Source organism: Lissotriton vulgaris, chromosome 1_1 (assembly GCF_964263255.1).
Source record: "Lissotriton vulgaris chromosome 1_1, aLisVul1.2, whole genome shotgun sequence".
NCBI classification, from domain to species: Eukaryota; Metazoa; Chordata; class Amphibia; order Caudata; family Salamandridae; genus Lissotriton; species Lissotriton vulgaris.
The window spans coordinates 2,000,893,195-2,000,917,861 of NC_141685.1; the positions used below are offsets into that span (position 1 = coordinate 2,000,893,195).

General features: G+C 46.7%; 1 protein-coding gene across 11 annotated transcripts in view; it reads left to right on the top strand.

Annotated features, from left to right (window-relative positions):
• The window catches only part of UPF2 (UPF2 regulator of nonsense mediated mRNA decay), a 1,606,401-nt gene that overhangs the window by 1,233,570 nt on the left and 348,164 nt on the right, over positions 1–24,667 (top strand). For all 11 annotated transcript variants that reach the window (XM_086919968.1, XM_086919955.1, XM_086919976.1 and 8 more), the window contains one exon: positions 8,164–8,262. In XM_086919968.1, the coding sequence (XP_086776094.1) occupies positions 8,164–8,262 (99 nt within the window). The remainder of the gene's footprint in view (positions 1–8,163; positions 8,263–24,667) is intronic.

A 24,667-nucleotide genomic window follows, 5' to 3' on the forward strand; every position in this document is an offset into this window, starting at 1 on the left:
ATTAACAATGTTTCGAATGAAGTGCTATGCAGACTTTTATATTCGTCTAAGAAACGCTCTACAGCGCTGAGATGAAAGTTACGTGTTTCTCTCTCTAAAACATTGTAAAAATTAATTAACAAAATAGTGGTATGGTTGGGGCCACCCCATTCCACAATTAATAAATTATCAGAGGCAAAGTCAAGCTTTTTAAATAATCCTACCAGGTCTAATGAGGTCAGCAAGTGCAATCCTCCCTTGGGTCGACCTCCCAAGCCTGGGACAGCCTTCACAAAAAAGGAGGAGAAGCCATCTAAGCAAAAGCTATTATCTAAGTCCCAGGTTTCTTGAAAGGCTATTATGTCATGGCCTTGAATGAAATTAATCCATGATGCATCATTACATTTATTTTTTAGACCTGCAAAGTTCCATCTTAAAATCTTTCGTGAGCATCTGCTACCTGACCTCGATCTTCTATCCTCATTAATTGAGTCATGATTAACTAGTCAATCATTTGTTTCCATATTTGTCAGTGGAATAAATCTATTTTTAAGGGTATATTTGTACTGCTGTCATTGACAGGGGATGATTCTTTACTGAGGGGAACTGTATTCCAACCTCCCTTTCTTAGGTTAGCCTGTCTAGCCTGGTAGGAACAATTGTTTATGAGAGACCTCCCTATAGTACAACCACTGGTGGGACGGGGGGCCGGCCTATTGTTCTGAATATCAGTTTGGGGTGGATAAAAGTAACCCAGTGGTAAAGGCCTGATGCATGTACCCGTGAGTTCAGACCCATCCCAGAACATTCTGTTCGCAACATTAGTGTAATTAAAATTAATAACCACGCAGTCCCCTGGTAAGCATTTTCGCCGCCTGCCTACCCACTCTGCCCGCCTTGCTGAGATGATATTCTTAGAAATATCATCTCCGCCACTACAAAATTGGGAACACCATGTTTGTCAACAGATCATAATCAGTTTCTTCCATTCCGGGTTTCAGGGGAGGAATTCCAATTAGGACAGCTTCTAAGGGTGCCGCATCTGGTGGAAGATTCAAAATACGGCTCCTATTCACGGTAGGTTTGCTGAGAGTAGTCGGTGAGAAACTGGTCTTCTGGTCCCCTATGTAAGGTTGTGCAGTTACAGGAGGACCAGACTGCCCACCTATGATTACCTGTGAATCTCTGGGCCCAATTCTGTCCTCACAAATTTGCCCCCCAGGTATTTCTTTTACTACACACGGCCTAGAAAGTGTTTTAGGTTTTGCCCCCCCATCCTTCAAGATCATTGGCCTACAGGGATCTGCTTTATACTCCTTTATAAAGTTATCAATGTGTTTACATTTGTCCAATAGTTTGTGTACACAGGAGTTTAGGGTGTCCACAATATCCTTGGCAATGGCTACGAGAGCCGGCTCCAAACGAGACTCAAACATCCCCTCCACTATATCAGCCAAGTAGTCGAAGGACCTTTTATCGTTTGTATTCAGTTCAACTCTGTCAGGTAGATCCGGATCCAGGGTAGATTTATTATTCCTGCTGCCCTTTTTTACGTGCCTGCGTTTTCCCTTCATCCCCTTGCAATCTCTATGCTCTTGAACTGGTGCTTGTCCAGAATTATCTTGATCCATAGACGGTGTTTCTTGAGGGGGTATGGGAACCTAAGGAGGGTGTATGATGACAACAGCAGGCTCAAGAGGGATAGGGAGGACACAAACTGGTGGTAGAGCCTGGTCTAACACAATGGGAGATGTATCTGTAGCACCCAGGCCTAATTCCTTTTCAGCAATAGCAATTTCCTCATTTAGAGCCCCCACGGCAGAGGTTAGGTAAGAGATTATCGTATCCTGTTTCTTAGCCACCTTTGCTTTCTTACCTTCACAGTCATTCTCCTGTCTCAATAGCTTACGTTTCCCCATGTTAACGACCAAGGGGTATGGCCTGTCCTGTCCTCTGTCGTCCCCTGACGGCCACAGATGGCCCGCCCTCTGCCCGGGCTCCGCCCGGCGCCGTCCGCGCGCGTCCCCGACGCGGAGGAAGCCACGAGAGTTTATGCGCCTCCGGGCGCGCATGGCAGAAAGTGGGCATCGGGGATCCGGCGCAGGGGTCGCTTGGAACCGTAGTTCCTCCCCACAGCGGCCGGGCTTGATGGGGGCACCGGCGGCGGGAGTAAACTGACAGCGTGACCCCCCAGCACCCAACGATGGTCCTCCAGTCGGGTAGGGTCCTTCCTCACCCCTCAGGTCTTGACAGAATGCCCCCGCTCCTCAGTGGGAGCCATGAGAGTTTATGCGCTTCCGGGCACACAAGGCAGGAAGTGGGCGTCGGGTATCCGGCGCAGGGGTCGCTGGGAACGTAGTTCCTCCCCACAGCGGCCGGGCTTGATGGTGGCACCGGCGTCGGGAGTAAATTGACGGCGTGACCCCCCCCCCAGCACCCAACGATGGTCCTCCAGTCGGGTAGGGTCCTTCCTCACCCCTCAGGTCTTGACAGAATGCCCCCGCTCCTCAGTGGGAGCCACGAGAGTTTATGCGCCTCCGGGCGCGCAAGGCAGGAAGTGGGCATCGGGGATCCCGCGCAGGGGTCGCTGGGAACCGTAGTTCCTCCCCACAGCGATCGGGCTTGATGGTGGCACCGGCGGCGGGAGTAAACTGACTGCGTGATCCCCCCAGCACCCAACGATGGTCCTCCAGTCGGGTAGGATCCTTCCTCACCCCTCAGGTCTTGACAGAATGCCTCGCTCCTCAGTGGGAGCCACGAGAGTTTATGCGCCTACGGGCGCGCAAGGCAGGAAGTGGGCGTCGGGGATCCGGCGCAGGGGTCGCTGGGAACCGTAGTTCCTCCCCACAGCAGCCGGGCTTGATGGTGGCACCGGCGGGGGGAGTAAACTGACGGCGTGACCCCCCCAGCACCCAACGATGGTCCTCCAGTCGGGTAGGGTCCTTCCTCACCCATCAGGTCTTGACAGAATGCCCCCCTCTCACAATATAGTGGGTGGTTCTTGAATAACAATGGTTTCCTTCACTGAATTTGAAGGATTCCGAGATAAAGCGTCGGCCTTTGCCGTTTTGAGGCCCTGGTCGATATTTTATCAGGAAATCGTAGTCTGAGAAAAATAAAGACCACCGTAGTTGTCGCGGTGTCAAAGCTCTGGCGCTTTTCAGGAAGAGAAGATTTCTGTGGGCCGTGTAAATCTCTACTGTGTGACGGGCCCCCATTAAATGGTGTCTCCATTCTTCACAGCCTTTCTTTATAGCCAATAGCTCCTTATCTGTAATGCTATAATTGGCTTCGCTGGTGGTCAGTTTCTTAGAAAAGAAAGCTACCGGGTGAAATTGTCCTGTGTCAGGGTGTCTTTGGGCCAGGATGCCTCCCACGGCTTAATATGAGGCATCAGTTTCCATCAGGAACGGTTGACTTGCATCCAGATGACGTAATATAGGAGCACTCCTGAATCTTGATTTCAACGCTTGAAATGCTTGTTCAGCTGGTTCATTCCATCGAAAAGTAGCACCTTTTCTTAGCAGATACGTCAATGGCTGGATGATGTTGGAGAAACCTTGGATAAATCTCCTATAAAAATTTGCAAAGCAGAGGAAGCTCTGAAGAGCCTTCACACATGAAGGGGATTCCCACTCCACAATAGCTTGGACTTTCTTTCAATCCACACACAAACCATGGGGATCAATGACATACCCTATGAATTCCACCTCAGGGGTTTGAAACGGGCATTTATCCAATTTGGCATACAGAGCATGTTGTTGTAACCGTTCCAACACCGCCCGCACATGGGCATGATGTTCACTCATGGTTTTTTAATATGTTAAGATGTTGTCTATATAGACTATGCAGGAGACGTCCAATAGCCCGCGCAATACATCATCCATAAAATATTGGAAGGTGGCAGAGGTGTTGCATAGACCGAAAGGCATCACAAGATACTCGAATAGCCCAAATTTTGTGCGGAACGCAGTTTTCCATTCGTCCCCTTTTCTTACCCGAACAAGATGGTATGCTCCTCTAAGGTCCAATTTCGTAAATATCGTAGCTCCTTTCAACTGGTCTAATAAGACTGGAATCAAAGGTAATGGGTACCTGTTCTTCCTGGTCACCCTATTAATAGCTCGATAGTCAATACAAGTTCTCAATCCGCCTTCGCGTTTCGGGATAAAAAACAAAGGCGAAGAAGCAGGGGAGGATGAAGGTCGAATAAACCCTGTCTTTAGCATTTTCTCCAGATATTGCTGTAAATAGGTGGTCTCAGCCTCTGTAAGTGCATAAATTCTACTGCAAGGGATGCTGGAACCAGGTTCAATGTCTATCACGCAATCATAATCCCGATGCGGGGGTAGCCGACTGCTTCTTGTTCACAGAACACCTTCTGGTATTGTTGATATTCCTCAGGTATGGTGGAAGTTACACAAACACTGGGAGTACAACAAGCGCTGGCAAGTATCTTTGCCGGACTGTCTTCCTGGGCATTCTTCTGTAACTGACCTTTAGTGCAATGTTCCACACAACGTTGAATCCTGATCGATGGTGCGAGCTACCCATTTCACTAAGGGATCATGCAGCGTAAGCCATGGCATTCCTAAGATAAGTTGGAATGTAGGAGCATCTATTAGATCGATTTGTATATATTCGCAATGAGTTGGTCCTGTTCTTATTAGTATTTGAAGGGTATGGAAATTCACAGGGCCAGACGTCAGATCGGTTCCATCGACAACCTTCACAGGTTCAGGTATTGCCTTCCAAATACATGGTACCCCAATGCTTTGGGCATATTTACGATCCATAAAATTACCAGTAGCACCCAAATCCAATAATGCGTGAACAAGCACAGGATCAACTACTGCCCATTCCAAAGTTACACTAATGTTCATATGGGGTGTAGTGTTTAGCATCGTGTTTGCCAAAGCAGGAAAGACCTCTTTATCATAAACACTCAAACAAGGGGTCTCAAACTTGTCTGAGCTTCCTCGTTTCCCGACGGTTCTGGTTGATATTCCACCACCGGCACCTTGCTAGAGTCCTTCCCATCCTTATACCTGGCATTGGCCTTGGTCTAACAATCTTTAATGAAGTGGCCTGGCTTTCCACAATCCAGACACAACTGATGTAAGCGTCGTCGGTTTCGCTCTTCCATACTTAATGTTCCACGTACCCCACTTATCTGCATGGGTTCACTTCCATCACTGGATTGTGGCGACTCTACCACTACTGGTTTAGATCTAGGAAAAAAGAACTTGCCATCATAACGCTGTTTATCTCCTTTCCGTTCTTGCAAGCGGTGATCCAGCTGAACAGTGAGGTCTATCAACTCCTCGCAGTTAGTAGGCATGTGAACCACTTGAGCAAGGACGTCTTTCAATTCGCCTCTCAACCCTTGGTAATACAGTGAGACTCTTTTCGCTACAGGCCACTCTGTTTCAATTACCAACCTGTTAAAGTTGGTAATATATGTTAGCAAATCCAGAGAGCCTTGTTTTAATGTAATTAGTTCTCTATCTAAAGAGAGTTAATGTGCTTTCCTATCAAACAGTTTGCGCATTTTATCGCAAAAGGCAGTGAAATCATTTAGGGCAGGGTAATTTCTCTCAATTAGCGTAAATGACCAACTAGCCACGTTCCCACCTAGGTATGACATCATAAATGCCGTTTTTAAGTTTGATCATCTGGGAAGACAGCGGGTTTACACATAAAGTGTAATTTACACTGCCCCAAAAATATATCAAATTTCTTAGGATCCCCAAGGAATCTCTCAGGAGGTGCTAATGGTAAAGTATGGGGCTGTATTAATTGAACTGTGGATGTACCCACAGCTCCCTCCTGTGCAGGTGATCCAACGGAGGAAGAGGCAGGAGGTAGAGTCCAATTTCTAATATATGGTTGCCCTCTAGTACTAGTGGGACCCGTACGTGACATACCAGCAATTTCACGCCGCATAATCCCCATTTCATTCCTCATCTCATTATTTTCCCTCCTGAATGCATCTACTTCTAATTTCAGGGCTGTCATAGTTTCCAGCACTGCAGTGAGCACTGCGTTTGTGTCCATCGCTCGGGTTGTAGTTCACCGTGGGCTTGTCACTCTGTCACAGAGTGGAGGTTCACTAACCTCAACTGCCGGATACAACAGGAGCGATGCTAGGATACCAATCCCCCTACTCTGGCAACACCTGTGAGTCTGTTGATAGAACTCTACAGATATATACCGTAGCCGGGGAAAGGGTAAAAAGGGACAAAGGAAACAAAAACGTTGGTGCAGTAAATCAAAAGACTCGACGTGAGGGGGAGGTAGCAGTCTTCTCTTCTCTACGCGCCCCGGAGTACCTGCATGTGACACAAACAAACAGTAAGTGAAACCCCTCCCTATCCCTGTTAAGGAGGTATCAATGAAGTAAGAAACATCCAACTACACACTTACAGAAGATACTGCCCCACATGCTCCAAGCAAAAACAGTTAAAAAATGGGAAAATAAAGAAAAGAAATCAGAAGGGTCTTTAGGCTTTTCAATGTCAATGAATCATCCAGGAATTAACAACATGACCTTTTCGATGATTAGCCAATAAGTAAAGGTCAAAAGAATTGTACTTAGCTGCCCATAAGAACGATTACGCAGAACATGCGCTTTCAGGTGTGCCAAACATGTAATTCTGCGCTGCTTCTTCCTTCAGAAACAGCGTTGCAAATTGATGGCAAATTCAGTCTCTGTCAATACCGCATATCTGCCAAAATCAAATTCTTTCCGTATCCGTATTCTTCAAGGCAAAAAAAGTAAATCCTTCGTTACTCCGTGTTCTTTTCCACGAGGCACAAGGAATACCACTAGGTCCGGCAATTGCCGCGAATGCGCTCCAGCGCTAATTCCAATGTCGAGAAACACTGCAGAGTGTAAACAAACATGAACGCGCTCCAGCGCGGTTCGAAAATAGTCTCGTACAACAACCCCAGCAACCTGGGGAAGAACAAACAAGAGAACTCGGCTTGGGGAAATCCAGGAAGTCCTCAGGTGACAAGCACCGGAGAAAGGGAGGAGCTGGTTTAGATAGGCAAAAGGGAAAGGAAAGTAGGACAAGGCTTCAGGCATTCTGGGAGATGTAGTTGTCTACTTTCTCACTGCTCTATGGCTTAATCGTGACACATACCATTAGTTTGAATTTGGGGCCTGCAATGCTTCGAGCAGTGGCAATTGGATCTGAGCGGAGAAACTTTATATGGGATATGTGTGAGTAGCACAAGGGAAAACCTGAACTGGATGTGTTGCAAGGTAAGTGTGTGTGTGTGTGTGGGTGTGTGTGCATGCTCACATGGGTGTGTTTAGCTTTGTGTATGTAATATGCCCCCGCTTTAAAATAATATGGGCATCCACAGCATAAACTCTTTCCAGCAGTGCAGAATCTGTCCATGTGTGGTAGTAGTACTTGTGTGTACTTGAGAGTATTACCCTGATGTTTTGGAACAAAGCTGATGTTTTTCTAAAAATGAAGTATTAGCATTCCAGGGGACATCTACTGTGCGTTTATTTAAACGTAAATACACTTTCGATTTGGGTAATTTTGTTTATTTTCCAAATAGTTTAGCTGCAGAATTATTGCATTGCCAAATATCTCATGTTGATATTTCAGTGATGATCACTACAACTGGCCGCGACCCTAGCCAGTAACATTGGTTTAACCTGCTAGCTGACCAAGCCTGTAAGGTCAGTGCAACCTGAGCTATAACATGGCTAGTGATAAGCCATATGAAATTGTATTTTCTAAACTGAGAGATATTAGATGGAATAACCTACCCAGAACCCTGAAAGGAAGTCAAGCTCGTGCTAGCTTTGGTTGCCTGGTGCAAGTATTTACAGCCCACCATGTTAAAACATTATCAGCAACCATTTATAGTGTTCTTCAGACCTTACAAATAATGTGTACCAACAAACCATCCAATTAGCTATGAAAACCTTCTATACATACCTCCCCTCCCCCATCCCCTGCCTCGTCCCATCTTAGGTGATGCCATAAGCAATATTGAGAATTAGTCTTGCCTTTTCAAAAAATGTAAACCCATTTCTGTTTTATTAACTGCAAAGCAACATATGGCTTTGTAGCACTTTAATTTCACTATGTCAAGGAATGACTACTACAATAACAAAAATACAGATACGGTTTCCCTTTTCTCTCTTCTTTTTTATAGGAGGTGATGATTAAAGGGGGAGGTATTAAGCATGTTCCCTGTGCTGAGGATGAAGATTTCGTTCAAGCTTTGGACAAAATGATGTTGGAGAACCTTCAGGTGTGTGAATCGATCACAGATGTTTTGTGTGTCCTCTGCCTAACTAGATTCTACCTATCAATTGCTGTTACATCTACTTGTCGTACATCTGTTCACATAGAATCATAATTTACTTTTGAAAAACTGTTTGATGGTTCATAACAGGGAAAAAGTTCTCAAACATTACTTTCAGAAGCATGTGTCTTTCAAACAGCCAAAGAAGATGTTTATTCGTGGAGTCTAACTTTAAGTAGTGTGTGCTGTTGTTCTTCATTGGACTATCAATTGTAATTATTGATTTTACTCAACTGTGTACATATATGGAATTTCTGTAGTGCTAACCTAGCAAAAAGACAGTGGAGTGCTGTACATGGTCAAAGACAAGCTTTAAGTCAACAGAAAATAGGAGAGGAAGCTTGATTCTGGATGGTTAATGCATTGGTGCATAAATAAAAAAGGCCTGCTGTCTTGCTTTTTCTTTTTAACATTTTTCAGTCTCCAGTCTTATGATGTAAATGTAAAAAAATGTAAATTGATACTTATATAGCGCACTACTCACCCGCAAGGGTCTCAAGGCGCTTGTACGAGTACCGCTGCGGAACCCATCCTGGCTTTCCCTGTGAGGTGTCCACTCCTGGGCACCCCCAAGGTGTAGGCCAGGCATCCTTAGCGTTGTGGGGGCCGTTGTGGAGATTAAGCAAGCTATTGCCCAGAGTTGGAGAGTGGGACTCCTTGGTTGGAATAGGCACCGAGGCGAGAATTATCCGGTCCGTGGAATTTTGAGCCCAAGACCCGCCAAGGCGGGGAATTGAACCCTGGTCCCGGGCCAGACCTCTGCATCAGGGTCTGACGCTCTAACCATTGAGCCACACTTCTCCACCTTAGCTGCGGTTTGCCAAGAGCCACCAGAGATACTGAACTTGTCTGCATGGTAAGCTGAGATGCTAGTTACAATCATGGCCTTCTAAATTATGCAGCTGGTTTTGAAGATTGTGCAAGCTGGCAGTTTGGGGCAATGGAATTCCATCAGGATAGGGGTTATGTCATCATATTTCTTCAGAATCTGGAAGAGATGTTCCTCGGTGTGTAGAATACCTCTAATGCTAGTGTGGAGTCTAGGAGGTATCAGATGCAAAAGTAGGAGGATTTGAACTGCAGTTCTAAAGCCACTTTCTGGCAGAAATGGTTTGACTTTCTTTAAAAGAGAGACATGGCTCCCAGCTCTCTTTGAAATTTTGTCAGTGTGTTTCTTGCAAATAAAGTTGGTGTCCCAAATAAAGTCAATTGAATTGACATTCAGTGATAGAGTTGGGGTTCGAAGTAGTCAAGGCTCATGTCATTGAAACAGGCTTGTATTCTGTCTTGTATGTTGTTGGCAAATAATAGAAATTCTAGCTTGGTTGGGTTAAGACTCCGATAAGCACCATGAATCCAGGTCTGGATGATGTGCAAGGGATGTGTGAGGCCTTGTATGTCTGAATCAGAGATGACTTTCAAGTAGGGTTGTGCATCATTGTCATGTTGATGAATCTTAATGCTGTTATCTTTGAGTAGAACACCTAGTGGCTCCATTTGAAGGTTGAAGATGGCAAAGGTCTGTATAGAACCTTGGAAAACTCCACAGGTGAAGAGATTTTTTGCGACCTGGAGCTTCCCATGTAAACAAAATGGTCTCATTTGTAAATTTATGAGGAGAAATAGCGAAGGACATTTCCGGTGAACTGCATTCAAGACTAGGATGCACATGAGGGTCTGATTGAGATTTTAAAATAAGTAATCCAGAGATGATATTTCTCCTATTGACTTCTATTGATGGAGAGGCAATTTCAGGCGGTAGACATCCAAAATATAGCTATTTTTCATTTTTAAAATCAGGAGTCTCCCGCTTAAATCTGGTCTGTTAGCATGTAGGTACTTGTTCAACCCCCTACACTTTTACCAAGCAATATTGTGTAGATATTTTAGCCTAACATCAAGAAATGGTCTGCCAGACAGTCTTAAAAACAATATTTCAGACATCTGTATTATCCACACGTGAGACCCTGCTTGAAGGCGGGGGTACTGCTTTGCAGTCTGTGCAGAGCATGTGTATCTACAGCATCTCATGCTACAAATGGAAACTTTTACTTCAGCTACAAACATCTGGTTGCAGCATTAGTGCTGTAGACTCTCATGCAACCTCCATTCTCCCTGGAAGCTTGCACTATTTGCATATCTCTTCTTTACTAATTCCCTTTCCACAATGCACTTCTGAATCTCATTGAATTTACTCGCCACTCCATAACACACTTAACCTCTGTGTGAAAAACTGTTTGACATTAACTTCGTGCTTATGCACATTGCCATGGTTTTCCCCAATTTTTGCCTGGTATCTGATGCAACTTGTACTGAAAGTGTGCTGGGTTTCTGCTAACCAGTTCCCCAGCACCTTGTGCTTTCCCTAAACTGTACTATGCTCCAAATAAGTGCCTAGTAAATTATATTCTGGTATCTAAGGCATTGTGACTAAAGAGGATCCTTTAAGGGCTTTAGCATGAATAGTGACACCCTAAAGGACCCTGCATCAAGCTCATGCAAACTGACACTGAAGCCTACGTGTCTTGGTGCAGAGAAAAATGAAGCGTTGATATGGCATCTATCTCTGCGTGCCATGCCTGCAAGACGTTACATATGGTCAGTCACCTCTACAGCAGGCCTTACAGCAAGGTGCACTATACCCCATGTGTTGGCCAATCTGCATGAGTGGATGTCTCCCCGTGATATCTTAGTCAGTCCTTTGATATCACAAGTGCACCGGGAAGGCATAACAAGTACATAGGCTGGATTCTCTTGACTACGAGGTCCCCAGCTACAGGATGGATTCACTGTTCTCCCAGATGTTTGGTACCTAACATCTTGCCTTAATAAACCCACATTTATTAATCATTTATTAATAAATGCACCCAGAGGGCACCTTGGAGGTGTCCCCTGAAAACCTACCGACCACTAGTGTGGTGACTGACAGGTCCGAATAAGCTAGCCACCACAGTAGGGTTTCTGGCCCCCTGAGGTAAGAGCCTGCTCTGGGCAGAGGGTTTACACCTCCTACACACAGGATCTGCATTCCGGATAGGAAGCTTCAGAGGCCTCATCGCCTTTGTTATGCAAGCCTGTTCTCTGCAGATAGTGGAGATGACCACCCCCTGTCCAGACCCCACGTTTTGGCGGCAAGACAGGTGGGAAATTATTAAGATTAGAAGGTGTGTCACACATAGGCCAGAAGCACCCCTTAGGTGGACAAGCCGAAGTGGACATCACCATTTCAAATTCCTCAATCCTGTTCTGGATTGAATTTGCCTCTTAGAGTAAGGGTTATGCCCACTTACCACAGGTAGAAGGTGTAGACACCCTAAGGTAGTCCACCCATTAACTACTACCTGTCACACCCCTTAACACCCCTAAATTGAGTATTTAGGTGGCACCCCTGCATCTAGGAACTTAGATGTGAGGGTCAAGAGAAGGACGAAGAAGAGCCACTGCCTGATGAGAGCAGCAGAAGAGCTGTGAACTTTTTGTTCAGAACCCCTGCCTGCAGCTCCCCAGCTCGATCGATACTGCAGATGACCAGGAAGAGGTAATCGTTTTCCAGAAGGCTTATCTGTCTCCCCACCGACTGTGCAGATACCAGGACCAACCAGATCTATGCAGCACCAATCCCCAGGGTACCTGATGCCCGGCGCCAAGCAGCAACAGTGTGATTCCCACTGCACCAGGACGGAGCAGCCACCAAGGGAAGGAGCATTACTGAGACCCATTTGTGAGTGCCCCAACTGTCCTGATTGTTCTCCTGCCAGCTGTTTGCCCCTAACCGCAAGGGTCACCTTTGCGCATCCAGCCCAGCTGCCGACCTAACCACTCTGCACCCGAGCTGCCTGGCCCGGGTACTGAAGAACCGGCTGTGCCCCCTTGCCACTCAGGCCCCCATTTGGGAACCCTCGTAGTTGTCTTCAAGTCCCCCTGTGCAGCATGTTTTCAGTTTGCCCGTTATCCATGGCATACACAGCTACTAACCTCACCAGCACCCTGCTCCTGGCTAAATCTGGGTACTTCCTAGAAAACTGCTGAAGATGAATGCCTGAAACAGACTGTATTTACTGTTCTGCATATATGACTTTTCTTGCTATAGGACTGCATTTTGCATAACGGTGCCCAAATTTGAAAAGTTTACTTACCTGTAAAATATTTGCTAACAAAAACAGTGCTTGCTTTTGAACGCAGTTCATGGTTTTACAACATATATAAAAAGTGTTATTTTTCTAATTTGGTCTAGGGTTTATTCTTTGATTGTGGTCTCATTTATTTCCAACACTACCTCTGACAAGCCTAACTGCTCGCCCACACTACCACAAAAGAGAGTGTTAGTATTATCTACTTTACCCTCTGTAAGCCAATTGGGGATCCACTGAACTCTGTACACAGTGTACTTCATTTCATTGCACTAAATAGGGAGACAGCTTCTACAATGGTGGATCATCGGTTCGGTCTACAACAACATTGCATTTGTTGTTGGTCAATAATTGATTACACAAGTAAAACCAAAAATTGGCTTTAGTTCAATTGCATTTTTTTCAATTGGTCTATTTTTCTAAATGTTAAAATTAACTGTTAGGCCCTTGGTTAAGTCCCGGAGTTTAAAGTGTTTTAGAAATTAAAAACTTACTGTAGTTAGGGCCAGATTAATGACCCAGTAGAATGATGAGTACCTCTGAGGAAATGGTTAAGGAGCTCAACCTAACCCTCTTTCTGCAGGAAATGGTTAAGAAGCTTGACCTAACCCTCTTTCTTCAGCTTAAATACTCCTGATTATCTAGACTAGTCTTGGACCATTTGAAAGTTACTCTTACTCTCACGAGCATCAACATAAGAACACCTAACAAAATTTGGAGATTCAACTATCAAAATACGATTGATTGATTGATTGAACAAGCTTTATTCAAGATAGTTTCTCATAAAAGCACAGCATAAAATCAAACATAACAGATAAAAAAAGATAATTTAACATATACATATTCATGTAAAACAGTTTGTGCAAGCTCATACAATACCGACATTTAAAAGTACACATATATAACAAGTTACATTGGGATTTGTAAAACAAATATAAACCAGATTAACTAAGCCCACCCATCGACCGCCGCCTAATTGCCCAAGCCCACCCCAGATATTTGGCTACCCCGAGGACTATCGACTCCTGGGTAGATGTACATAGAATTCTCAATGCCACTGCACTGTGTCGTGTCCCAAGGTTTTTACATACAGGGGTAAGCCATACCCTCCTAGGTGACGAATAGGCTTTGCAGACAAATAAAAAGTGGCCTAAGCTTTCAACAGCTGCTTCACACACTGGACATGACATATTGGTCGACCTCTGCCATCCCGCAGTTAGTTTTTTTAGTGGGATGGATCCAGATCTTAACTGGAAGACTAACTTCCTGTCCAGTGGGACTGTAATGTTGTCCCAATACTTTTCTAAGATAGGGTAGATTTTGACTTCCAAGAAGTGACCCGCCATGGAATCAGACCTAGTGCCTCTCAGAAGGTTGTTATCCACCCAATCTCAATATTGGGACTTGAGGGCTTCCTTGCTTGGGAAGACTTCCCCCTGCGGGTTGGTCCAAAGATTAGAAAGCCCCAAGTTAGTTAACATAGCCCTTAAATTTTATAGCCACTTTATCTTGTGGAAATTATCTTCCTTGATTATTGACAGGAAACCATCAGCATAATGCCTAATCTCGGGGGTTGTCCAAAGACATCTCCAATAAAGAACGGGGGCAGTCGCGCTCTATCACTAATTGACCGTCTACCCAACTCCAGGAACAATGGTATTAGGGGGGTACTCTGTGGGAGGCCTGTGATCCCTCTAAGGAACCTATTTTCAGATATCTGTAAGGTCGAGAGGTTGTCCCAAGCCCATAACTCTGCACCATATAAGGTCGCACCTAGGACCTTTGCATCGTATACTATAAGGACAGGTTTAATCGGTTTAGTCTTGGATTTTCTGTGTTCCCCCCGCAATGCACCTGATAATTGTTGATGTTTTAAGGCCGTTTTTTCCAGGTGATGGGACCAACCCGAACCCTCTGCTATTTGGACCCCTAAGTACGTGAACTCCTTAACAACCTCTAGCTTAGTGTTATTCAGGGTTACCTTGGGATGAATTTTACGGCGTGGGGAAAAGACCATTAATTTCGTCTTACCCACATTTACTTCTAAGCCGTGCTCTTTGCAAAAAACATCAAATATGTTTAATGCACGTTGTAACCCTGCAGGAGTCTTGGACATGATTAGGGTGTCGTCAGCGAACATCAGGATCGGGACCCTGGTACCCGCTAACGATGGTGCATCTATACCCCACGTCTAACATTCGCTCGACAATCCCATTGATGAATAATGAGAAGATTAAGGGTGCCATGGCGCAGCCTTGGCGGACCCCCCTTTCCACCGGGAAGTCCGATGTTGACTCACCATTCCCACCCCACTAAACTCTTGCAAAATTGGATTCATGCAGGCGCATGATTAGGGTGAGCAATTCAACCGGAATGCCTAGCTTTTGCAGGACCAGCCATAACTTAAACCTGGGGACCAAATCAAATGCTACCCGCAGGTCGACAAATGCGACATACAGGCAGCCCCAGCCAAGCAAAACCGTCCTCCACCGCAGTATAGTAAAACGGAAGACCTGGTCAATTGTGCTGGTTGCCCGCCTTAATCCTGCCTGGTAGGGTTGTTATCATCCACCCAATCCATAAGCTGATTAGTAACCATTTTCCCCATTACTTTTTGTATGGTGGCTATCAGACTTATGGGCCTGTAGTTGGCGGGGAGAGAACGATCTCCTTTTTTGTGAATGGGTATGATGATTGCTCCTTGCCATAGCTCGGGTACCACCCCCCCCCCCTTTGGCTAGAGCATATTCCAGCAGAAAAATATACCTCGCCCATCTCATCATGTCGTGCTTGAAGACATCCGAGGGTATCCCGTCTAACCCTGGTGCCCTCCCACATTGTACAGTGCTAATTGCATTCTCTACTTCTTTGAGGGAGAACAAATTGTCAATAGCAAAGACTGGCAGTATGGCCTCCCTCATCCCAGGATACTTTACTTCAGCGTATTGTGGTCTGAAGTACTCAACCCATGCTTCTTCGGCTACGTTGTGTATCAGGCCTTGCGGGTATACCTCCTCTGCCCCACTTAATAATTTTCCAGAAAAGCCTAGAATTCTTACTACTAGAAGCCTCCTTTAGCTCTGCCCAGTGGTCTTCATCCCATTTCCTCTTTGCCTGGGAGATGGCTATTTTGTACAATTTCCTAGCCGCTCTAATTGCAGCACTGTCCCTTTCTCTAATGGCTTGGCCCAATTTCAATCGGGCAGATCTGCACTGGCAATTAAACCACCTAGCAACCTCCGGGGTTTTTTTCCCCTTTGTTGTTTTTTGGCTGTATGAAACATGGTTTAAGGAGGGAAAATAGCTTATCATGGATGTCTGTAATATCCCTAGACCCGGGGGTTATAGATTCTTCCATAGTGGAAATTGCCTTATCCACCTCGAGATTAATATAGGTCATTGCTTCATCATTTGCCAATACCCTTGGCCATTTTAGCCTTCATGCGTCATTAGCCATTACTGGGATCTGGTCATTTCTTAAATGCATATTTTGGGATCCAACATTCGACCACCTATGGGTCACACAAAGGGGGTTGTGGTCACTTTCTATTCGGGGCTTAATGACCATATCAATAACTCCCTGCCACAGCTGGAGACTGCATATTACATAATCTATTCTACTCCTGCTATGGCCATTGTCAAAAGTACATCTGCCCTCCTTGTCCCCTGGTGTTCTCCCATTCAGGGCTCTTAGACCATGCTCCATACAGATGGCATTTAATAACAGAATATCCTTCGTCCACCGCTTGACAGGATTTAAGCATAAAGATGGTATTCCCCAAAGAGTGTCCTCATCCTTCCCTAAGGGATCGTTTGTACTGTCAAGAGGTTCGAAGGTCCTGTTTAGATCCCTGGCTACTAGTACCCTACTATCTTGGGACTTAGTTTCTAGGGAGGCAGAAAACACATCTAGGGTGGGAGAGTTAGCTGAATTACTGCCTCTTGCATAGACGTTGTACAGGTCAATTGGAGCCCCCTTTTTTGATGAAATTCTTAGCAATTGTAAATCACTAATACCCAGATCCAACACTTTGATAGAAATGTCCAGGTCCTGCTTTATCCATACAGTGAGTCCTCCCATTGGCCGACCCCTACCTCCTTTAAAGGCCGGTATAGAAAAGTTTAAGTAGCCACAGAGGAAAACGGGGTCACAAGCCCAAGTTTCTTGGAAGCAACCCATATCAAACCCATTAATGAATTCTACCCACGTTTGAGAGTCTAACTTATTTCCCAGCCCAGCAATATTCCAAGATACAAACATACCAAGGCTAAGCTCGCCCCCACTAGGATTATTATTGTTGGAACATGGTTGAGAAGTCATTGGGTTTACAATATTATCGGTAACCCTCACAAAACCACCATCGATGTCATCATCCTCGTTTACTGTAGGTGTGGATGGTTCTCCTACTCCAGCGTTAATATTTGCTACCCTACCTCCTTCCACCACAATCAAACTCCCATTTCCAGTGTTCCTAGCATTTGGAATTGTACCGGCATTGACATCAAGTTCTTCACAACTCCCTTGTAAATCACTATTACTTCCTCCTCCACTACTGCACAAATATTGAGGCGTTTGTCAACATCCCCACCCTTGTTCTTGGCATCCAACCGGAGGGTTATAATTCGTACCGGTGGTGTCATTTTGGCACTGTGGAGGTGGAGCTGGTGTGGGAATCATCGGCCATGGTAGGTTGGGAGGGTTTGTGTGTTCATTGAGCAGGCTAGTCGATACACTGGTTGGACGAGGGTAAAAGAAGGTGAGGTCGACAATTCCAATTCCTCCCTTGTTTATACCCCATCCCTGTCTAGTTATCCATCCTGCCACCCTTGGATCTTGGAAGTTAACCACAATGCAATCCCCTCCCAGGCTTTTGGTTGTATAGCCTATCCAGTCTATTCTCCTTACCCCCAAGATTAACCCATCGGCGTCTCCAGGTAGAGGCCGATTCACCCTTAACCAGTGCATGATCTTATTTTTTTTTTTTTAAATTTTTTGAAAACCTTTATTGTGCATAAAAAGGAGAACAAATACGGGCCTACAACCGTCAGGCCGGCCACGATACTTTAAGCACAGGTGCAAGCAATGCGGTTCCCCAGCGGCGTCAGGCAAGATAGCAACAATTAGTAGCAGTTACACTGGATAGGGTCATGTCGCCAAGGAGAAGGAGCATTGAAGGTTAAAAATTTTTAATTTTTTGATCAAAATATAAATCAGTGAAGATTAGAAGCAAGGAGAACTGAGTCCGTACATTAACTTCACAACATGAGCAGGCAGCATCATTAAGAACAACAGTAGTGAGAACACTCCGTCAATATGGCAGTACAATGCAAAACAAAGGGGCTTCAGTCCACGTTTACTTACCACCCACAGCGCCACCCACTCCCTACTAACCCCTATCTCAGACCCAGAACAGAAAACAGGACAAGAAAGCGCAGAAGTTTAGAAAAATAAGGCCCATAGAAACTAAATAAGGAAAAATAAATCTACCCCCCCACCCTACATCAATCCGGAGGCTACGGCCTACCCCCCCGGCAAAGTGCCTGTCGCCCATTAAAGAACCCGAAATGCAGACCAAGAATAGAAGAGAAAGAGAGAAACGATAAAAAGAAAGATTTTTTCACTCTTGAAATATCGGGAGGAAGAAAAGAACAAGCTATTCTACCACTCCCAAAAAAGAAATAGAAGCTCGGAGGAGGGCCAAGAACACTTAAATCCGGACTCCCAGCCCGCACCAAATCCACGCCCCAGCAATTATAACCCACAGAAGTACAAGGCATTTGCATCCGTAAATGAAGAATAATAGCAACAGTATAGTCACACAATGCATCTAAGGAGTAAGACAGTTCAGGTACGAGCCAGCAACAATTAAAAACCCAGGGAAGATGTCCCCATCAGCACTTATCATCGGACTGCCCGTCCACAGAATTCCCACCCCATAGATATGAACCAGCAAATGCACCCAGCAAGTACAACCCCATGTGGGAAAAACTTTACACAGATCTTATGAACAATACCAAGGCATTAGTACAGTCCGGGTCTCCGCTAGCCAAACAGACAAAGCCAGCGCAAGGAATGTCGTCAACCCTGGCCCGAACGTCGAAAACCTTCCAGAAATGGCCACCGCTGAGAACAAGCCGAAAGAAGAACAAAGGACCAAGATGGCCGTCCTCGATGAAGAAGAAACATAGGAGAACGGAGTGGATGCCCCCAATCATCAATAAGTCCAATGTCAAAAAGGATCAGCATATCGACGCAGACAGGAGGAGGCACATTTTGTCTATGAAGATAGGAGGCTCCGGGGGCAGATGTATCAGGGAGGACCAACAACCGAGGAGGCAGCGAGCGATGCAGAGGCAGCAGCTGCAGAGGCAGAGCCCCAGGCTTTGGAATAAGGGGAGACAATGTAGCCGAGTCTCCAACGACGGGCAGAGTCGAGTCATTGTATCCAGGGATCGCCCGCTGTACTGGAGAAGCCTGCCGAGACACAGTATCCACTTGGGGAGCATTGGTGGGCAGCAGGGGGTCCTGTCGTCTCCGGCGCCCCAGTGCAAGTGCCACCTCGTCAATCTTGCGACCCAGCTGGCAAGTATTCCGCTGCCAAGCAGTCCGTAGGTCCGCAATGGCTCCCAGGATATCGCTATAGTCCAGGGTCCGCCGCGGTCCCACACAAAGCCAGCCCCGGGTCGATGTCAGCGGTCCGCCGCGCTGGGCAAGAGCAGGCGGGACAGGGCACACATGGGACAGGGAAGCACTCCCATCCCCGTCCTCAGTGACCGGCGCCATCTTCGTTTCCTCAAGAGGACCCCAGCGAGAGAGAGCGGCGGCGTCCGTGGCACACAGCTTCAGGCAGGGGCGTCGGTGATAGTACGGCTCACTGTACAGAGCGGCTCTCCATGAGTGCCCTTCTGCCGCCGGACCCTCAGGTCGATCCACGGCAGTGAAGGCACCGCAAGATGGTGTCGAGTCAGTCCACCCACATCACAACAAAGGAGGCGGCGGGGGTAGGGATCCTGACCCGCCAGCACGCATCGTCCCCAAGGCAGGAGTCTCACCAGGTCGGGAGGGGGCCACACCGTCTCCCTCTGCAGGCGGAAGCGCCACCTCAAACACCGGCACCTTCACGATCCTTCCCCCGGACCCCGGTGTAGCAAGTTCCACAGCGGCGATAGGGGCAGGCTCCAGGGGTAGTGACGGCAGACGGCTCGCGCAGCGAGTTCACCCTCAAACCAGCCAGCAGAGATCTCGGAAAAACGCGGTCACAGGCAGCGCGGTCAATCCGTCGTGTCACCGCAAGATTAGTCAGGATTTAAAACAGGATACCGGCGCGGGAGTAAAAAGTTCGCGGAGCTGGGAGCCTACACGTCCGTCCTGTCGGCCATCTTGGCTCCTCCCATGATCTTATTTTTAAGCATCTGGAAGGTTTCTCTCTGTCCTACAGGTAATGGTGGAACATTTATGAGGACTGCTACATAGGGGAAAGAATCTGGGGTTAGGTTCATGGGGGGTTTCCTATGTGGTGGCTTTATCAAGGGTGTTGGGATTGATTTGGTAGCTATAGGAACAGGGCTGGGTGCAGGTTTATTTGGTGCTAGCTGAGTATTGGTTAGTTGGGTAGGTACTGTAGCATTGCCCACTGTAGGACACACGTTACCCCCTAGCCCAGCAGTAGAGAGAGGATTTGGTATTGTAGGCGTTTGCTGCGCCTCAGTCTGAGCTGGAATTACAGTATTAGTGGGATTTACAGCAGGACCTGGTTGAACTAATTCAACAGGCTTGGAAGGTCTTTTTGCAACCGCACTACCTGGCTTAGGCGGCAGTGAAGGGTTGGTTTGTTGCCTTCTTCCCTTTTCCTGGGTAGCACAATGGGTATTGCTCTGGGACTTGCTGCTTACATCTGCCCTTGCATGAGTTTTAATCAACGCTTTTGTAGAATAAAAGTTGTCTAGCGTTACCTGTTCAAAATGATCTAATCGGTCAGAGAGCTTACCAATTCGATCCTCAATCGGGGAGAGAAGTAATCTAAGCAGCTTTTCTAACTCGGGGATCAAATTTCCGAGGGGTGATAGCTTGTCATCAATTGGGGGGCCTGTCTCTGGGGAATTATTGCTTCCGGGATCTGGGCTGTTTAATAAAACAACATCCCCATCCTGTACGCTTCCTATACTACAACTTACTACGGTGGCAACCTTTCTAGTACACATACTTTTATTTAACTTTCTATGTTTTTGTGGGGGTTTAACAAATGGACATTTTCTTGGTATAGTAGTCCTTTTCCTTTTTGATCCATGCTTGGGTTGGGCCAGGATAGCCTGGGCACCTGGATCAGGAAGAATCATAGGATCAATGTGGCTCACACAAGATGAAATCAGTTCAGTAACATTGTCCTTACTTGTTACATTTGGAGGTACATCATATTGCTCAGTTACAACTGGGAGATTTACTGAGGATAACGGTGTTACCAAAGCAGGATATATTTGGGCAGGGTGCTTGTCCGTAGAGTTTTTAAGTAGTTCAATAGACAATCTGCGCTCAGCGCGCCTCTCTGCAAGTGTTATCTCTTTGTCAATGATTTGGGATGGGCGGTTAAAAAAGAATTTATCCAGCGGACCAATTGCTGGTGATCCAGTCTCAACAGTTGGAGTTGTCGGAATAGTACTACTTGTGGAGGCAGACATTGTTCTAGTGAACGCCAACAAAGTGAAGCACTTGGATATCACTTACTGCAGTAAGATCCGTTAAGGGAAATGTCAGAGGACTGGCCCAGCCCGGCCTCCTTCGGCCCCTGACGGCCACAGACGGTCCCGCCCTTGTCCCGGGCTTCTCCCGGCGCCCTCCCGCGCAGCGGGACACTCAAGTTGAAGATGTACTGGCTGAAGAGGAAGGGGAGGAGCCTTCAGGGAGAGCGTCCCAGCTGTTGACGATTGGGAGTTGTGGGCGCTCCTGGGACTTGGAGTCCTGCGCCCACAACACGCTCGCAGCCCTGCAGGTCCCAACACCCAGAGAAGGATTTTAAGCAGTGGCGCTGTGTAAAGGTGGCCTCCGGCGAAGCGGGACCCGCGCAGCGGGTACCGCGAGCAGTTGGTGAAGAGAGGCAAAAGGAAAGTTCAACAGACACGGCAACACAGTAAACCCAGCGTCTGGTCAGCAGCAAAGGAACAGAGAAATCCGCCGATGCAGGTAAGGAGGCGGGTTATTACCGCGTTGACAAGCCAGGGGAGGAGCCTGCAGGGAGAGCGTCCCAGCTGTTGACGATTGGGAGTTGTGGGCGCTCCTGGGACTTGGAGCCCTGCGCCCAGAACACGCTCGCAGCCCTGCAGGTCTTAAAAACACCCAGAGAAGGATTTTAAGCAGTGGCGCTGTGTAAAGGTGGCCTCCGGCGAAGCAGGACCCGCGCAGCGGGTACCGCAAGCAGTTGGTGAAGAGAGGCAAAAGGAAAGTTCAACAGACACGGCAACACAGCAAACCCAGCGTCTGGTCAGCAGCAAAGGAACAGAGAAAATACGATAAAGAACTATCTGAAGCAAAATATGGTTTCAGAGACAACCCCAACCACTCATTGGCATGCTCTCAAAGCCACTGTTAGGGATTCCTTAATCAAAGTACAAACTAAACTAAATAAAGCCCATAATCGAGACCTTGAAATTTTAGGAGAGATTACATTTCCAGAAGCTACGCACATCTCCTGCCCAGATGCCCAAACCCTCTCCACTCTCACCAAAAACAAATAAGAATACAATAGAATCTTGAGTGAAATGGCTGAGATCTGGAACAAATATATATATATCTCTAAAACTATGCGAAGCAAACAAAGCAGGCAAAATTCTGGCCTCATACTTGAAACACAACCAGAATCACAGGGGTATTAACTCTCTCAAAGATAAACTAAATGTTCCCCATACCAATCCTGAAAAAATCCTAGAGATCCTCAGAGACTTTTACATATTATTAAACAAGGAAGGTGAAGGTGATTGATTACTTCTCTCCCCGATTGAGGATCGAATTGGTAAGCTCTCTGACCGATTAGATCATTTTGAACAGGTAACACTAGACAACTTTTATTCTACAAAAGCGTTGATTAAAACTCATGCAAGGGCAGATGTAAGCAGCAAGTCCCAGAGCAATACCCATTGTGCTACCCAGGAAAAGGGAAGAAGGCAACAAACCAACCCTTCACTGCCGCCTAAGCCAGGTAGTGCGGTTGCGCAGCTCTCGTTTTTGGTGGTAGCGAGGGAGTCGGAGTTTTAGATAATTAGGACACGTGCCTTTTAGCGCTCTGAAAGCCAGGGTCAGCACTTTGAACTTAATTCTGCTTGCCACTGGCAGCCAATGCAGCTCGTGCAGATGCGGAGAGATGTGCTGCCTAAAAGGGACACGTTTTATCAATCTCGCAGATGCTCTAGAATCTCACTAAAAACGATAAGCTTGCCTGTTCAACTTGGAGGAATCGACTTTGCAGATGTCAAAAACAACCAAATTGCCATTCTTGCCAGACAAGGCTCCCTTTGGCTCTCCGATTCCCCCAAACTATACCCCCACAGAGGTGCTAATTGAAAAAGAAAATCTGAAAGAGACTATTAGTTATAGATTCCTTACCTTAAAATTGCCCCCAGGCGGCCAACTTGATCCGGAGAATTTTTCTTCTGCAGTACCCTTGCGCGTCAGTAGATGGGGTCTGTTGACTCCGCATTTGTCGTTGGCGTCGTGATGGGCAGAGTGATGTTACGGTATCTACTTAGACGCCGTTCCAGCACGCTGACTTCAGTTCTTTATTTTTCCACCCCAGCCAGTGCAGATCTGGAGAGAGCGGTAGCCTCAGTCACTTTTAGACTCACCTTTTTTTTTACTTTTGCTGATTCTGTATAAGGTTTTGAGTGATGCAGGAAGAATGGCGCTCAAGCTGGTACGCGGTAGAGTAGGTGATACGTGAAAATTGTTACAGTGCTGCCAGGTCGGGGGAACCCCCAAACAACCCCTGCAAATGTGTGGGTGCGGACCCACACTGAAAATTGAAACCAAGTCATGGGCACACGTTCAGAGTAACAACATACAGTTATGTTTCTTTTTGAGACAACACTGTGATGGTCGACACCAGTAGGTTCTTTATGTTTAATTTTTTATAATTTTTAGAGTAGGTAGAATAAGAAACCCAGCCAAAAAGACTGGTTTTCTTATTCTACCTACTCTAAAAATGGTTTCAATTTTCCTTTTTTTACTTTTGTTGGCATCTTTTTTTGAGTCAATCAACTCCTGGTGCATGTAGGGATGTCTCATCGGTGTATCAGCTTCAAACCTTGTGACTCCTGTCACAAATTGATGTCGGTCATGGACCACACCTCGTGTGCCTTTGGTGTCTGGAGCATGACCACGACCCAAAGTTGTGCTCCGACTGTCGGGCCATGAACCCGAAGTCTTTGCGGGAGCGGTCCTGACAGCTTCTGGAGGCTCTGCAGTTAGCTCCACGCCGCTCGAGGTCCCCGTCGAGAGGCAAGTGGCGGGACTGGTCGTGGAGTTACCACAAGCATTTATTTTCAAAGTCTTCGGGTAGGTCAAAGCACATGAAGAAGCACTGTCACACTTCGCCTTCTTTCCGTCTGTCGGCTGAAGCAACGCATGATGCGGATAGGTCATCATCCTTCTGCTTAGCCCGTGGAGCCAGCTGGGACGGCTCTGAGTCTCCCTCCCTTCCCGGGAGCCGGGTGCATCCCCTGCCCAGCTTTGTGCATTTTACGAAGCTCTCCACTCCATCTTTGGGCAGCCCTACTCCGCCGGCTCACCTTTGGGCCCCGTGGACTCGGTTAGGGGCTCTAGGCCTTCGGTGCCGCAGGGCCTCCAAGGATCCAGGCCTGGATCAGATCGGCGCCGGTTGACCTTACGACACCTCCCCCAGCGCCAATTCTCCAGTATTGAATCTTTCATAGATTCACATGCGTGTATCTTCCCCGTCGTCATGGTCTCACGGTAAAAGAATAACCGTAGCAGTAAAAGAAAAAACTGCATAGAAAACCCCTAGAGAAGTTAGTAGTTTGGAACCTATCACCATCATTGTGTGGTCCAAACACCAACTAATCAGCAGCCAGCCCTGAGATCACAATCCCCAGAATCTTTCATAGATTCACATGTTTGTATCTTCCCCATCGTCATGGTGGGTCTCACAGTAAAAGAATAACCATAGCAGTAAACTAATCAGCAGCCAGCCCTGAGATCACAATCCCCAGAATCT